This window comes from Hyperoodon ampullatus, assembly GCF_949752795.1.
Source record: "Hyperoodon ampullatus genome assembly, chromosome: 5".
Classification (NCBI taxonomy): Eukaryota; Metazoa; Chordata; class Mammalia; order Artiodactyla; family Ziphiidae; genus Hyperoodon; species Hyperoodon ampullatus.
The window spans coordinates 73,897,839-73,912,862 of record NC_136918.1 but is presented as its reverse complement, the minus strand read 5'-3'; the positions used below and the strand labels follow the sequence as shown (position 1 = coordinate 73,912,862).

The following is a 15,024-nucleotide window of genomic DNA, read 5'->3' as shown; positions in this document are numbered from 1 at the left end:
GCCTGCGCCAAAGGCGTGTGGCGCGCGGGCGGGCCGGCTGGGCCAGGCCGGGCGGTCGGGTACGCACAAACCGACGGCCGCGGCGGGCCTGTGCCGCCCGCCCGAAATGGCGGACCCTCCCCGGCCCCACCCCGCCCCGCCCTGAGGCCCCACCCCGAAGGCGGGCAACACCCACCGCCCGCCCCGCCCCGCCCCCGCCGCGGCGCCCCGTCCCGAGCTGCGCGCCCATGTTGGGGACGCGGGGTTCTGGTGGCGGGGGCGCGGCGCGCGGGTCCAGGCCGTCCAAGTCCAGTGCCTGAGGGCCCAGACCACCCGGCTCGAGTGTCCGCAGGGCCGGGCCGCCCGGATCCCAATGTCCAAGGGGCCAAACGCCCGAGTCCAGTGTCCGAGGGTCAGACACACCTGGGTCGAGTGTCCGCGGGGCCGCCCGGGGCCTGGCCGGGTATCAGGGCGCATGCAAGAGACACCTCTCTAGGTAACGCTTCACCACCAGTCCACGTATCCACGGGGTGCCCTGCGGTCCCCCCCTTCTCGGGACACGAGGCCTGCAGTAAGCCCGAACAGTAGACAGGTGAGACAGCGGCCCCAAATACAGGTGTGACAAGGCAGGCTGTACGTAGGTGAAAACTCAGGCAGGTAAATCAATACACGTGGTGCACGGTTCCTCCTACAACCGGCAGGGCTCGTGTAATCAATGCACTGGACAAACACTGGCCACTGATGAGCTGGAATGCACGTGCCATGTGGGTTCATCCTTTTAAAGTGCGCTCTTCAGTGGTAGTGTGTTCACATGCCATCACCACAACCAGTTTTCGAACATTTTCATCACCCCAAAGAATCCCATACCCATTAGCACTCCCTAAACACTAACCTTCTTTTTGTCCCTATGGGTTTGCCGACCCTGGGTACGTCCTATAAATGGTATCATAGAATACGTGGTCTTTAGAAGAATTAGTTTTGCAGGCTCAAAATGATGACTGTACCCACCTCTCACCCTTACCCCCATCTCAACCAGTGGCTGTTTTCTGTATGGGAACCACGTGCTTTAAAGAAAGGCCTGTGATTTAGGCACAGTTTTCTTCCATCAGGCTCTGAATCGCTCATTCTGTCAGAGCTCAGACATCTATGGAGTGCTATTCATTTCTTCTGCAGTCTCTTTTCTTTGAACAAGGTAAGATCATCCTGCACTTCCCTGGAGGACCAGTGGTTAAGACTCCGTGCTTCCACTGCAGGGGGTGCAGGTTCAATCCCTGGTAGGGGAACGAAGATCTCACATGCCACGTGGCACAACCAAAAAACTTTCAAAAAAAAAAAGGAAAAAGACAAAATATATATACATTTCCTTTTCTTTTTGTCGACTTAATATGTCCCCAGTAGGATAATGATGGACCACTTACTCAAGAAAAGGTATCAGGTGTGGGGGGGAAAAAAGAGCACTTTTTCTCACACCTAACATAAAAATTAGTTTCAGATCATCGAAATACCTACATTTAAAAAGAAAATTATACAACTACTAAATATATAGGATGATATCGATAAAATCTTTGAGAAGATTCTCAGCGTGACATCAACACATACCGTAATGTGCACAGGCTCGCCCTGGGGATCTTGTTTAAAAGCAGATTCTAATTCAGCAGGCCTAGGTGGGACCCGGAATGCCACCTTTCTAAGGAGGCCCCAGCTGACGTGTGTGCAGCTGATCAGTTGACCCCACTTTGAGCAGCAAAATCACGCAGTATGGTGAAATTTACAATGTTTAAAAAATAAAATAAAATCAAGATTATATGCGACTTGGTTTTTCGCTTATTGGAAATAAAGACCTTTGGCACCTACATTGTCTTCTGTGTTTCTTGATTTGGGCGGATTCCTTGCAGATAACAGTTTTTGAGCCCTCTTTTATTTAGACATGAAACGTGAGAATGATCTGGCTTTAGTGGGACTTATTTCATAAATAAAATGTGAAGAAAATATAAAACATGTTTTTTTCAAACTCTAAACGTGGCTCCAAGTGGTTCTGGTGTAGCCCTCCAGGGGTAGCCCTCCTTAGCTGAGGACCCTGGCTGTAGGGTCAGGCAGAGCCCGGCGGAGCAGGTCAGGGCGGGAGAAAGGCCCCACCTGGGCTCCCCTGAGCTAAGAACTAAACATGCAAAAAAATCAATAAATGAATAAGTAAACAGCATCATGGACCGATGCGAAGGGCTGGCTTTCGAGAACAGGAGGAGCTGCTCTGTGGACAGGCCATCGTGCAGGGGGAGACCCCCAGTGGGTGGCAAAGGCAGTTTAGTGGCTCCGGACTAACGGCCAGAGACCCAAGCACAGCATCCATGTGAGCCTCAAGGAATGCGGGCAAGCGTCGGACATGACACCGCTGTACAAATATATGGATTCGGTGGAACCAGCAGGGCTGGATAGCAAAACCAGATAGAGAATAGAGACATTACAGGAAAGTAAAACTACAGGCAATATTGGAGATGAACAGATAGGCACACATTCTTAACAAAAGCTTAGCAAATTGAATCCAACAAGATTTCTTAAAAGGAATAACTCATCGTAACCAAGTGGTGTTTATTCCAGGGATTCAAGTTTTGTTTACATTTGAAAATCAACCAATGTAAATTACTATATTCATAGAGCAAAGTGGAAAACCATATGATTACCTCAAAAATGCAAAAAAAAAAAAAGTGGCTGGCAAATCTAACATCCATTCCCAATAAAAATTCGGCAAACCAAGCATGGAGGGCAAGTTCCTCAACCTGATAAAGGGCGTACATGAAATTACCACACTTCACATCATACTTAAATGGCAAAAGACGGAATGTTTTCCCTCTCGATGAGGAAAAAGGAAAGATACCCACTGTCGCCACTTCTATTCAGCATTGTGCTGGAGGGTCTACTCGGCGTGACAGGGCAAGAGAAAGAAGAGCATGCAGGTGGGAAGACCAGAAGTGGAACTGTCTACTTTCTCCCTAGGCAGCACGATGACCTAGGGAGAAACTCCTACAGAACCTACACAAAAGCCAGTGAGTTCAGTGAGGTCGGAGAACATAACAACATCCTAATATCAGTCATGTTCCTATACAATAGCGGTGGACATGCAGACCCTGCAATTAAAGTACAGTAGCACCTACCATCACTCAAGTGCACACCGAGGTGTGAGTGTAACAGAATACGTATAGGACATGCATGTTGAATAGCATACGGGGTGCTTTCACTGCCCTAAATATCCCCTGTGCTCTGCCTACCCATCCCTCTGCCCCTTTGCCCCCTGGCAGCTACCGATCCTCTTACTGTCTCCATAGTTCTGCTTTTTCCAGAGTGTCATAGAGGTGGCATCATGAGGCCTTTTCTGATTGGCTTCTTTCACTTAGTTAAATGCATTTCAGGTTCCTCTGTGTCTTTCCGTGGTTTGATAGCTGATTTCACTTAGTGCTGAATCATATTCCATTGTCTGTGTGGGACACCGTTTATTTATCCGTCACCTGCTGAAGGACATCTTGGTTGCTTCCAAGTTTTGGCAACTATGAATACAGCTGCTGTAAACATCCGTGTGCAGGCTTTTGTGTGGACATGGGTTTCAGCTCCTTTGGGTAGGTACCAGGGAGTGTGCTCCTGGAGCGTATGGTAAGCTGATGCTTAGTTTTGTAAGAAATAATCAAACCATCTTCCAAAGAGGCTGCACCATTCTGAATTCCCACTGGCGTGAACGAGAGCTCCTGTCATTCCACATCCCCAGCCCCATCTGGTGTTGTCAGCGTTGCATGCTTTGGGCAGTCTACGAAGTGTGCTTGACGGCCTTTTGAAGACTCAGTTACTGTGCCGGCTAGGTGGCAACCCCGTGCGGGCCAGGGCGGGGGCGATGTCTCCCAGGACACGGTCTGGGCTCCGCAACCAGTGGTGCTCTTGCTCCAGGATTGCTGGATCTGGAATCAAGGGGTGCGAATGGGGTGGCCCCTCTCCCTATTACCTCTCCTGATGCTCCACAGAATCTGTGCTTCCTGTCCTGTGACTCTCGGTTCTAGAGGGCTCAGTCCCGAGGGGAAGAGAGCTTCCTCGCGGGGACGCAGTGAGGCTTCCTGGGGCCGTGGGTGGAGGCTGTGGCCTGGCCACTTGGGACTCTTCAGGCCCAAAGCTGGGGTGGCAGGGCCCGACTCAGCAGGGTGAGGAGCCGGAGAACCCAGGTCCTCTTCATCCTCCAGGCCGGTGGACAGCCACAGTGATGCCCTCGGGCCCGACGGCTGAGGCTCTGACACGTTAGAAGCAAAGGTTTGGGTCACCCACCAGGCCACGAACCCCCAGCAGCTGCTCGGGGCCCCAGGGAGCGTGGACGGGTTCATGGAGGAGGGTCGGTGTCGGTATCAGCGCCGCGGCTGCCACCAGCAGTGACGGCAGTGACAGCCGCCCCTCGTCCTCCTTCTGATGGAAACGTGCCTGCGTGTTTATCCACCGCACGCTTTTGTTTTCTCCTCCTTGCTCGTCCCTGGTCGCGTAGGATGCGACGAGAATGGCCGGCCTTATTCCCATGGTCTGCAGGACCGGGCAGCCCACCCAGAAGTGACGGGAGGTCCGGTCCCCTCTTCTGGGGGCGGGGACAGTGGCGATGGGGGCGTCGCGTTGGGTGGGAGGTGACTTTGTGCCTGTCTTCCTTTAGGAATTTGGCTCAAAGGGCGCCTGTAAGCAAGGCATGCAGGCGCGCGGGGGCTGAGATGATGGGCGCGGGGCGGCTAGCCAGGCCCCTTTTCTTAGAAGCCCCTCTGCTGCGTGTTCGCGGTTGAGGGGGTCAGCAGAGACAGTTCTGCACGAGATCTGGAGACCAGAAGGGAAGCAACAGCCACACCGATATTTCAACTCGGACGGTCGACCTGGGGTCACACGCGTAGCATTCGCCTTGTTGGGGGCAGTGTCCCCACTGGCCACGCCACCTCCCGGGCCCGCTCAGCCTCCCTCGGGCCAGGTGTGCCTGTAACCTCTATGACAAAGTGTGCCAGCTTCTCAGGCTGCTGTCCGCACCGTCCAGGCTGGAGGTAGAGAGAAACACGTGAGAGGGGCTAGTCCATCCTCGTGGGGCCCGGCCTGGCCTCACCTCGCCCTCCACGCCCTCCCCTCTGCCCGTCCTTCCCGTCCAGCTCTGGCCGCAGCAGCTCCCACAGCTGGGGCTAAGCCTGCAGACCAAGCCCTGATGCGTCCCCCCATCCCTGTCTTCCTCTTCTCTCCCTCCCTCTCCTCTTCTGTCTCTCTCTGATCCAGATAACGAAGAGACGGAGAAACCCACGGCACCGGCGTCTGTAAACCATTTGCTGAGCATCGTGTTATTGCTGTGATTTGTGAGTTTTGTTCGCTCCTTAAGGAGTAAAAGAATCGGAGAAGCCTTTGTTTGAGATGTGATTTCAATCTGCGGCTTAGGAGAATTCGATAAAATACCTTTGTGACCGATTTCTAAATATTTGGAAAAATTGTTCAGTATTTAATTTGGTGTTTAAGTGTTCGATATTGTGTTTAAATATCTCTAAAAGTATTGTTTAATAGATTTATAGGACTGAGAAATAGGACATTGAACAAAATACAAGTTTCCTTCTGCTTGCTCGAAAGTTCCTCAGCTAATAAAGTATTGATTAATCACACACACACACACACACGCACACGCAATGCTCAGAAGGAAAGACAAACTAAAGGAAAGTTTGAGCAACTGCTTTTGAACTTCAAAGGAAATTAACGTGAGTTTGAGCTCGCGGGGTCAAGAGATGAACACTCCAGTGACGAGGGGCAGGGCAGCAGGAGTCAGAGGCCAGCAGAGGCAGGGAAGGGTCGAGTCTTCAGTTAAAACTGCAAAATCACAACACAGTAAGAGCAGCAAGTGGTGGAGCCAGTGCTGGAGAGAATCGGGTCCGAATGCCCAGCAGGGTGGAGGGATTCCAGGACTGGCCTAGAATAAGGCACGATGCAGCAGGACGCCAGAGCCAGGGATGCACAGGGCCGTCCTGACGGGGGTGATAGCGTGACTGAGAAAAGCAGCGGCAGAGGGACCCGAGGCCGCTGCACGGGGCTCCTCTCCTTCCCTCTGCCCTCCTCCTCCCTCCCCACTCCTTGTTTTCCAAACAAAAGGAAAGCTTTCCTTTACCACTTGATTACACGGGTGGGGATCTTTTCTGAAAACCAAGAGTGCGCCACTACAGATGAAAGGTGCACATCGTCCAGGGAGAGAAGCGTGACCGCGGCCGGTTCGCCTTCCACACTTGAGCTGCTTTCTTTTCGTTCCTGACACGTGTGTGTGTGTGTGCCAGTGTGTGCACACGTGTGTGCGCATCCATGTGCATGTGTGTGCGCGGGGGCTGGGGCTTCTCCCTGGGAGCTGCCAGCCCAGCACTTGGTCTCCCTGTGCGTCTGGGTGTTGCTCACGGTCAAAGTCACAAGTGCAAACAGCTGTGCCTGCAGCGCTGCCATCGGACAGGACGCCCCCGTCCCCCAGATGCCTCCCTCGTGCTGCCCCTTAGAGGCCCCCCCGCCCCACCCTGTCTGCAACCTGCCCCCACCAGCATGTCCCTCAGGGGGTCCTGCGGCCAGTGGCCTTGGTCTGGGGCCTCTCTCACTGGATGCACTTCCCTCCTCCCCGTGGCTGGGCCACGATCCACCCCCGTGTTGACTGAAGGGCACCTGGGTGGTTTCCTGGTGTAGGCAACTGTGAATAAATCACTCTAAGTACTTGGGTTCTCATCCCCTTGGGGTGACGTTGCCCTCACTGATGATGCGTGCTTTGGGGTGAATGCCTAGCGGGGGGTGGCCGGCTTGTGTGGAATTTAATGACAAGTCACTGATTGGAAACCCGCAGCTCTTCCCCAGGGCGGTGCCACCTTCCCTCCACGCCACCCCGCATCCTCGCCAGCGCTTGCTAAGTCAGTTTTCTGACCCTTTACGTAAAGGGACACCCTGGGGTGGGGTCCACAGTGGCTGTATTCCTCTTCTTTTTCTCTGGCACACCCTGATACCCTGATTTGCTGCCTTGTAGCCAGAGGTGGCCGTGTGCCAACCTGGCCAATGAGGTCAAACCAGACATTTCAAAGGGGAACAGAGGCTCTGTCGCTCCTGCTGGCTTCCTCCTATAACAGTGAGGTGATGACGTGATGGCTGCAGGGGCAGCCTCCTTGCAAACACGAGGACAAGAGTCATGAGCTGAGGTTGGCAGAGCACGGGGGACCCTCAGTGACATTGCAAGCCGCTCCAGCCACCAGGGCTGCCTGCCCCACCCTCGTGGGAAGCTCAAGGATGGAAAAAGTCTCTGTGCTTCCTTGGTGACCCCCTCACCTGAACACCAGCAACATGGGTACAGGAAAAGTGGGCCAGAAACACCATTAAGAACAGTTGTCTCCAGATGGCGGCATTTGGGAGATCTTGATTTTCTTGGTACACCTCTTTCATTTCCCACATTCTGGGAACACACAGGACCCCACAAATCTCCAGGGAGCCCACATTCTCTGCAAAGTAGAAGTTAGAAACATTTGAACAATGTGAAAAATGTAAATGATGCCTTTTTTAATATACAAATATATTTACATATTTTTATTTTTGGCCGCGTTGGGTCTTCGTTGCTGCGCGCGGGCTTTCTCTAGTTGCGGAGAGTGGGGGCTACTCTTCGTTGCGGTGCGCGGGCTTCTCATTGCAGTGGCTCCTCTTGTTGCGGAGCCCGGGCTCTAGGGCTCTAGAGCGCAGCCTCAGTAGTTGTGGCTCGCGGGCTTCGTTGCTCTGCGGCACATGGGATCTTCCTGGACCAGGGCTCGAACCCGTATTCCCTACATTGGCAGGTGGATTCTTTTCTCTCTTTTTTTTTTTTTTTTTGGCGGTACGCGGGCCTCTCACTGTTGTGGCCTCTCCCGCTGAGGAGCACAGGCTCCGGACACGCAGGCTCAGCGGCCATAGCTCACGGGCCCAGCCGCTCCACGGCATGTGGGATCATCCCAGACCGGGGCACGAACCTATGTCCCCCGCATCGGCAGGCGGACTCTCAACCACTGTGCCACCAGGGAAGCCCGGCAGGGGGATTCTTAACCACTGAAACACGAAGGAAGTCCTAAATGATGCTCTTGATGAATACTTGATCACTTTGGGAATTGCCCTGGTTATAAGAAGTGAAGAAAAGATACAAGAATGTATAGAATCCCAATTTTGTGAAAGAAAAATAGAGGGGAAAAAAGATTAAGGGAAAAGAGACAGATGACTGCCCTTGGTGACCGCTGGGTGGAAAGTGTGGGTGGTGTTGGAGGGCCTCCCCTGTCCTAAATGTCTGATGGGAAGCAGGCGTCAGAGCCATCCCAAGCCAGGAGCTCCCATCCCCACCCTGAGGGGCCCCCCCAACCCTTGCTCAGGCCCCTTCAAGGGCACAGCCAGTTGGTCCCCGTCGCCGTGCCCTCACCCTGCTGTCTCCCTGGCCCTGGCCCTGCTGGTGCGGCGGTGGGGAGGTTCCGGCCCCTGGGGTGTGATCCTCCCTTGGAGGCTGCTTTCATCCTCCCCGACGGTTGCCTCTGCGGAGCTGGATGGGATACGGGGCCCTGCCAGGCACCGCGGGCCTCGAGGCCTCCAGCGGGAGGGAGTCCTCATGCCAGGTTTCCGGAGAGCCAAGCTCTGCATGGCGCACCTGATTGCGTGTGAGTGATTTTGGCTAAACGGGGTCACGGGTTGGAGCCGTCAGGGCTGGTCCTGGAGGAGAGCAGGGGAAGCTGGCAGCGTGAGGACAGAGCTGCGCGCGCCGCGGGAGTATATTCTCTGCAGCAGATAAAGCAGGGATTGGGGAGGATGCAAATGTCCCAGCTGTACTCCAGGGACGGAGGATTTTAAAACTTGGGCATATTTTCCCCGACGTTTTGGGAAAACTGCTTGGACATCAGCCTGCAGGCCGGAGGAACTCACGCGTTTTGGAGCCAGGCACCGTGCCCAGCCCTGCTCGGCGTCTCTCCTGCAGGATTCGGGATTTCCTCTTTGGCGGGAGGTCACCGTAGGGCGGTCTTCCCCAAGGTCAGGCTAGCGCGGTGGGTTCTCCGTAGATGAGCGGCCACCCTCCAGGCCTCGCCTGGCCTGACGCCTTTCTGAGACGGCAGTGATGGCGGCGTCCCCTTGCGGGACCCCTGCTTTGCGGCACTTTCCCCTGGTTTCTCGTGCGCTCAGCCGAGTAAACCAGACCGTAAGCTACTGACTCTCCAGCCCACAGGGGTAGAGCCTGTCCTGCCCGAGGGATGTTTTCTGGCTGTCTGGGCTCACGGTGGGCATTGGGTGCACAAACTTGTTGAGAAGCTAAATGCTAGCACAAGGGCCACCACGTTGGGGCCAGTCACCGGTGGCCCTGAAGTTCAAGGGCAAGGCCCACACCTTTCTCTTTTCCTCCCAGCGGCGGCCGCTTCCCTGACCTGAAGGCACCGCATCTGCTGGTCCAGCCCCTGCCCCTTATTCCACCCAGCAAGGTGCCTGGGCCACCAGCTCTGCCTCACCACACGCTCGTGACCCGCCCAGTGCTCCTTTAAGGCCCGAGTCAGCGGCCGGGACTTTTGGGTGCCTGCCGACCCCGTCGGTACCTTTGTCGACCGACAGCACCCCCCCCCACCCGGGCCCACGTCTCTGTCATCCCCTGACCGTGCGCTCCTCCGTTCTTCCCTTGGTGGCCTCGGGCTTCCTGCTCGACATGGGGTCCTGTGCTGGAACCATCCCGGGAACGGGGTGCATCCGGCAGGCGTCTTCAGGCCAAAGGGCACCGATGCCCACACCACGCCGACTGCCAAGAAGCGGGAGCTGACGCATCCCTCTCCAGACCCGACTTTCCAACGCGATGCCACACCAGACAGAAAACCTTCTGTAGATGCTTATTCTACTTCAAGTAACAAAGCTATGAAGCTCCATGTTTTAATGTACAGTGATATAATTCTTTGCAATATAAAATACAATTTACAAAAATTTCTATCAAGTAAACCTAAACAAACACACTTCATTTTTTACATTTGTTGTAAATTAGAAAAATTTTGTTTTACACGTAAAAAAGCCTTCACATGTCGTTAGATGTTGGAACTCGTCGCCACTTTAACGTAACCTACTGACAGGGTCTCTAACACCAATCACTCCAAATTGCTAAGTTCTCGATGTTCTCATAACTTAAACGTTTTTGCTAGAAACTGAAAAATCTGTAGTGATGTTCAATGGAACAGACTCCAAAGAAAAAATGAAATTCTCTCATTTTATGTTTGCAAAAGTAACTTTATGAAAATATAAAAAAATTATCAAAGTTTCTTTGTACAGTCAAATAAACGAGCACGTTTTTTCTCTCTTTCGCACTTCAGAAGTACTTGGAAAATACACATGACGAGAAGCGGTATACTGTGTCTCACAGTGAAAAGCTTTCTAGTTGGCAGTTCTTAAGCTAGTATCACTATTTTATCTCAGGCTTTACACAAATATTGTTCCGTTTCAACGACAAACGTTGAGATTTGTCACCTGACAAGTACCACAGTGCAGAGCTCGTGCACCTTTCCCGGGACAGAGAACGAACCGCTCAGATGGTAAAGTTCAACAAACAAAAACGTTCCTGATCATCCAAATCAAAGAAACCTACTCCCTCCACCCACCCTGCCTTTTAAAGTACACTTGATTGCTTTCTTTTCTCACTTTCTTTAGGCTGGTAAAATTTACACCTTTCAAAATAAATTGTTCTTTAAAATTCCACAATTTCTATGCAGATGTTGCTTTTAATCCTGTTTGGGGCTGGGGGGAACATGTAAGGCGATACCTAAACACTGAGCAAAACCAAGAAATGTGTTTTTGTTTCCTGGTTGAAATTTGTATTTCAAATTTCTTCATGACAAGAGAAAGATGCACCTGTAAGTCTGGTGTTTCTCAACATTCCAGAGACGAGCTGACACAGCCATGCACAGAAACACGCGGCCGCCTGCCCCGAACCCTGTGAAGTTAGCTTCTGGAAACAGGTATCACAGATGAGAAGATGTCAGGAAAGGTATGGCTCTGAGGTCCACTAAACTCCCTTAAAATTTACAACAGTCAAGTTATGAGAAAAGATAACTTTATACTCTGAAAAGCAATATGCTCTTGTAGATACTTTCCCATTTCAGTACATTCAAATGGACATGTTAAAGAGTTCTTAGTTTTTTGTTTTTATTTAAAAAGCGTCAGAATTGTAAAGGTGTGAAATTTTGTAAGAAATAATCACACACAAAATTACAGTAATTTCTCAAGTCCAGAAGGTTCTGTCCTGTGCGTCAGCTCCCAGCTCTTTCCAAGACCACCTGCTTAGCATGTGAGCGCGGCTTCACGGGCGGCCCTAGGTCTGGGTGGCGGGGGCGGCGCCCCGCGGGGCCGCGGCCTTGGGGTCCCGGGGTCGCTCCGGGCTCCGACTGCGGTCCCTGCGGCACTCCTCCTCGCGGGCCTTGTCGCCTTCGTGGTCCCTGCTGCAGGACCTCTCCCGCTCACGTCTGCGGTCGCGGTGGCAGCTCCGTCCTCGGGCCCAGTGCCACTTGCGCTGCTCGGCCCTGCCCGCGTTGCGCTCGCGGCCGCGGTCCCACTCGCGGCCAGTGTCCTTGTCGCGGGGTTGGTCCCACTCTCGGCCTCGGTCCCAGTCCTGCTCGCGGCTCTAGGTCCGGGCGCGTTCCCGCTCCCATGGCTTCCCACGCTCCCGCTCACGCCGCCGGTCCTCGAGGGCCTGGCCCGGGCGGCTGTCGGGCGGTGGGGCCTCGGGCTCCTCCGGGGCCTTGTCCCGGGGCCGCCCCTTGCAGCCTGGGCCTCTGTACTCGTGGCCCCTGCCCTCGCGGAATTCGGCCTCGGGGCCTGGGGCCGGCGCGGTGGGTGGCTGCGCAGCTCCAGCAGCGCCCGGGGCGCCAGTTTGGCTCTGGGGTGGCTGGGCCCTGGCAGTGGAAGTGTGGAAGCACCGATTCGCTCTTCTCCGGGAAGGGAGTGGCCCCCCGGGGCCCCCCAAAGGGCAAGGGCGCCGCTGCCCTCTGGCCGGTGAACCTGGGCGGCGAGTGGACCCTCTGCTCTTCGAACCGCTGAGGCTGCATCCCCCTGGGTCGAATCCAGGAGCTTGGCCCATTGGGCCTTCAAACTGCCCAGGGTGTGGCCCCCTCGGGCCCACAAAGTGGCCCGCGGTGGGGGCCTCTCTGACCTCTGAACTGAGGGGGAGGAGGGCCACCTCGGGGTCCTTTGAACTGTGACAGCAGAGGCCTCCTCTGGCCCCCGAACTGGAAAGGCGCGGTGCCCGTTTCCCAGGAACGGGGCCTGCTCGGGCCCCTCGCTCTGGCCAGGGGGGCCCGAGGCCTCACCGTACGGGGCCTCCGGGAACTCCCTCTTCTCCCCGTGGGGGTCCTTGCGGTCTCCAAATGGAGGCGGCCCTGCTCCCCTGGGCCCGCCCACGTGGGAGACGGGTGGGCCCCTCCCATCCCTGTAGGGAGGTGGCCCGTGTGGCCCTGAGAACAAAGAAGGGATGGGCCCGTTTGGGGGCCCGAATCTGCCTGGTGGAGGCCCCCCTCTCGGCCCATCGTTATTCGAATTCTCTTCCGAGATCGGAGGGACTGGCCCCCGTGGGCCTGTGAAATTGGGGCCGTGAAAGCCCGACATCCCGAGAACGCGCGGTGCAGGCTCCCGCTGGCCTCGGAACTGGGGCCGAGGCCCCCCTTTCTCTGCTGCGGTGGGGAACGTGCCGGCCCCCTCAGCCGGCCTGGGCTGTGGCTCTCTGTCTCTTTCGGTTTCAGCTGCCAGGGAGTCACGTTTTTTGGGAAACCGAGCATTTCTCTGATCCTCGTACTGGCAAGAGCCCAGAGGTTTTTCCTGACAGGCGTACACTGGACCCGAGAAAGAATCCCTTCTTCCGGGAGGGTGGAAGGTCTGGCCGTCGTGCTGCCAAGGGAAGAGGGGCTGGAAGGAGGTGCCCTGCAGCGTGGGCAGCAGCACCTCCCGGGCAGGCCTGGCCGCGCCCTCCGCGCCGGCCGCGCCCGCAGGCCCCGGGCTTTCTGTGGGCTCCCGCAGGGGGCCGTCCTGCTTGGCCGGCAGTGGGGCCTCTTCGCCCGGAGCCCACGGTGGAGGGGCTGACTCTGGCTCCTCCTGGGCTGGAAGTGGCCCCGGGGGAGCAGCGGCCCCTCCGGGCGCTACTCTGGCCGGCGGGGGCCTCGGGGCGCGGCCTCGCTCTCGTTGCTCTCCGTGGCCAGCCGCCGGGCCTGCCGCGGGTCCCGGCTCAGCCGCGCCTCGTCGCTCGGGCCCGGGGCCTGGCTGCCAGCGGGGGGCGCGGCCGCCTTGGCCGCGGCCTGCGGCTCCTGCGGCAGCAGCGCGGGCTTGGGCGGCGGCGGCGACATGAGCGCGTCCGACACCCAGAAGTGGGCCATGGAGGCCCCGATGGCCGCCCTCTGCTGCCTGAGCGCCTCCTCCTGCTCCTCCACCTGCTTCTGCTGCTCCTCGATCTGCTTGGTGAGCTCCTCTATCATCTGCTGCCGCTCGGCCAGGGAGGGCGCCTGCAGGCCAGGCCCGCCGTGCGCGTCCACACACATTCTGGTGGGCAGGTCGTCCACGGTCACTTTGGCTTCTTCTAGGATCGTCTCGTCCTCCGGGTCATAGGCCACCTCCTCCCGCTCAGCTGCCTCCGCGGCCTTGTCCGCGTCCTGGCGTCTCCCGCGGTCTCCGAGCTGAGTGTCCAAGGCTCTCTCAGGACCGTCCTCTTCCTCGGGGTCATACGGCCTGTCGTCTTCCTCCTCCTCCAGAGCTCTGTCTTTGGAGAGCTGACCAAACTGCTGGACAATTGGGTCCAGCAGAAGCGCCGACGGCACCCCGCCGCCGGCTTTGGCTCTCGAGTCTTGGTGGGGGGCTGGGGCCGACTCGGCAGGCTCTTCGGTGGGGGTGTCAAACGCCTTCTTCTTCCCGAAGAGAGTCTGCAGGATATATTCTAGGGGTGAAGAAGAGGAAGTGACAGAGGAAGCGGCCACCGCAACCGTCACTGACGCGGGTGATGCTGTGACAGTGTTCGTGGCTCCTGGTTTGAGCGACGACGGTATCTGTAACCCGGAAGATGAGGCCGGCGCACCTGGTGCTTCTGGAGGAGGGGCTGGGGGTGGGGGAGACCCCGGGGGTGTGGTGCTCACAGCCGCGTTCCCTGGGCGCAGCGGGTACTTGCGGGGCTTCTTTTCAGGGAGCAGGGCTGCTGGCATTCTGGGGTGGACGGCATCCATTTCTTCTTGTGTCTCAATACGGGGCCGCTTCTCCTCTGTCTTGTCTAATTTGCCAGCATTTGAAGGCCGCTGTATTTTTTGGCAGATTACTAACCCCAGTATTATGTTTGGACGCGGTGACTCAAGACCTAAAAAGCAAAACAGTTGTGCAAATTTTAGAATCGAATTGTAGCTTTTGTCCTTCAGGGGTCAACTCTGGGTGTGAAGGGCAGCGGGGGGATGGTTTCCAGAGGGAGGAGGAGGGGGAAATTCTGTGGCAAAATAGAACCAAGTGTTCGAAGACCGGCCGCAAAAGACGCAGACTGCACCGCGCACCTGCCCAGCCTGACGGGCCCACAGACCACAAAACCAAGGGCCCAATGCACACGCGCATTCGCCCAGTGCTAAAATTATTACAGGTTTTCAATTATACACAACGCTAGGGTAGAGGCGCGCTGGGGGAGGTGGGGAAGGCCAGCACGCACACACTCCAGGCCGTTCACCTACTGGGAGTGAAGCCTGTATGTACCAGGATGTTTTCTAAACAAACTCTTAGCCGTGTACCTTCATTTGCCTCTTGCTACAAATCAGGAAGGCAGCACCCCCTTTCGACTTTAACTTATGAGCTGCAATATGTAAATTAAGCTATTCATACTAAAATTAAAGGTTCAATTAAGGACCAATTCTACAACTCAATTATAATGATCAACAAAATTATACGGATCGATATAGCACACGCCCTTCGGTAAGTTCATGAGTCACTGGTGTCAAAATGACAATTGATGGGAAAAGTGATGCTGACCAAACTGCCTAAAACAAATGTTCTTGCAGGTTTAGAAAGACATTCAATGAC

The 15,024-nt window shown here is 55.7% G+C and overlaps 1 protein-coding gene across 1 annotated transcript in view; it reads right to left on the bottom strand.

Moving 5' to 3' along the window:
* Window positions 1–11,124: 11,124 nt before the first annotated feature.
* Window positions 11,125–15,024, bottom strand: part of LOC307053965 (death-inducer obliterator 1-like) — a gene marked incomplete at its 5' end in the record, with an annotated part of 29,926 nt that continues 26,026 nt past the window's right edge. The window contains 8 exon segments of the mRNA XM_079705449.1: window positions 11,125–11,614; window positions 11,618–11,820; window positions 11,823–11,870; window positions 11,873–12,047; window positions 12,053–12,130; window positions 12,132–12,237; window positions 12,239–13,142; window positions 13,145–14,320. Coding sequence (XP_079561575.1) covers window positions 11,306–11,614; window positions 11,618–11,820; window positions 11,823–11,870; window positions 11,873–12,047; window positions 12,053–12,130; window positions 12,132–12,237; window positions 12,239–13,142; window positions 13,145–14,320 — 2,999 coding nt within the window. The 3' untranslated portion in view covers window positions 11,125–11,305.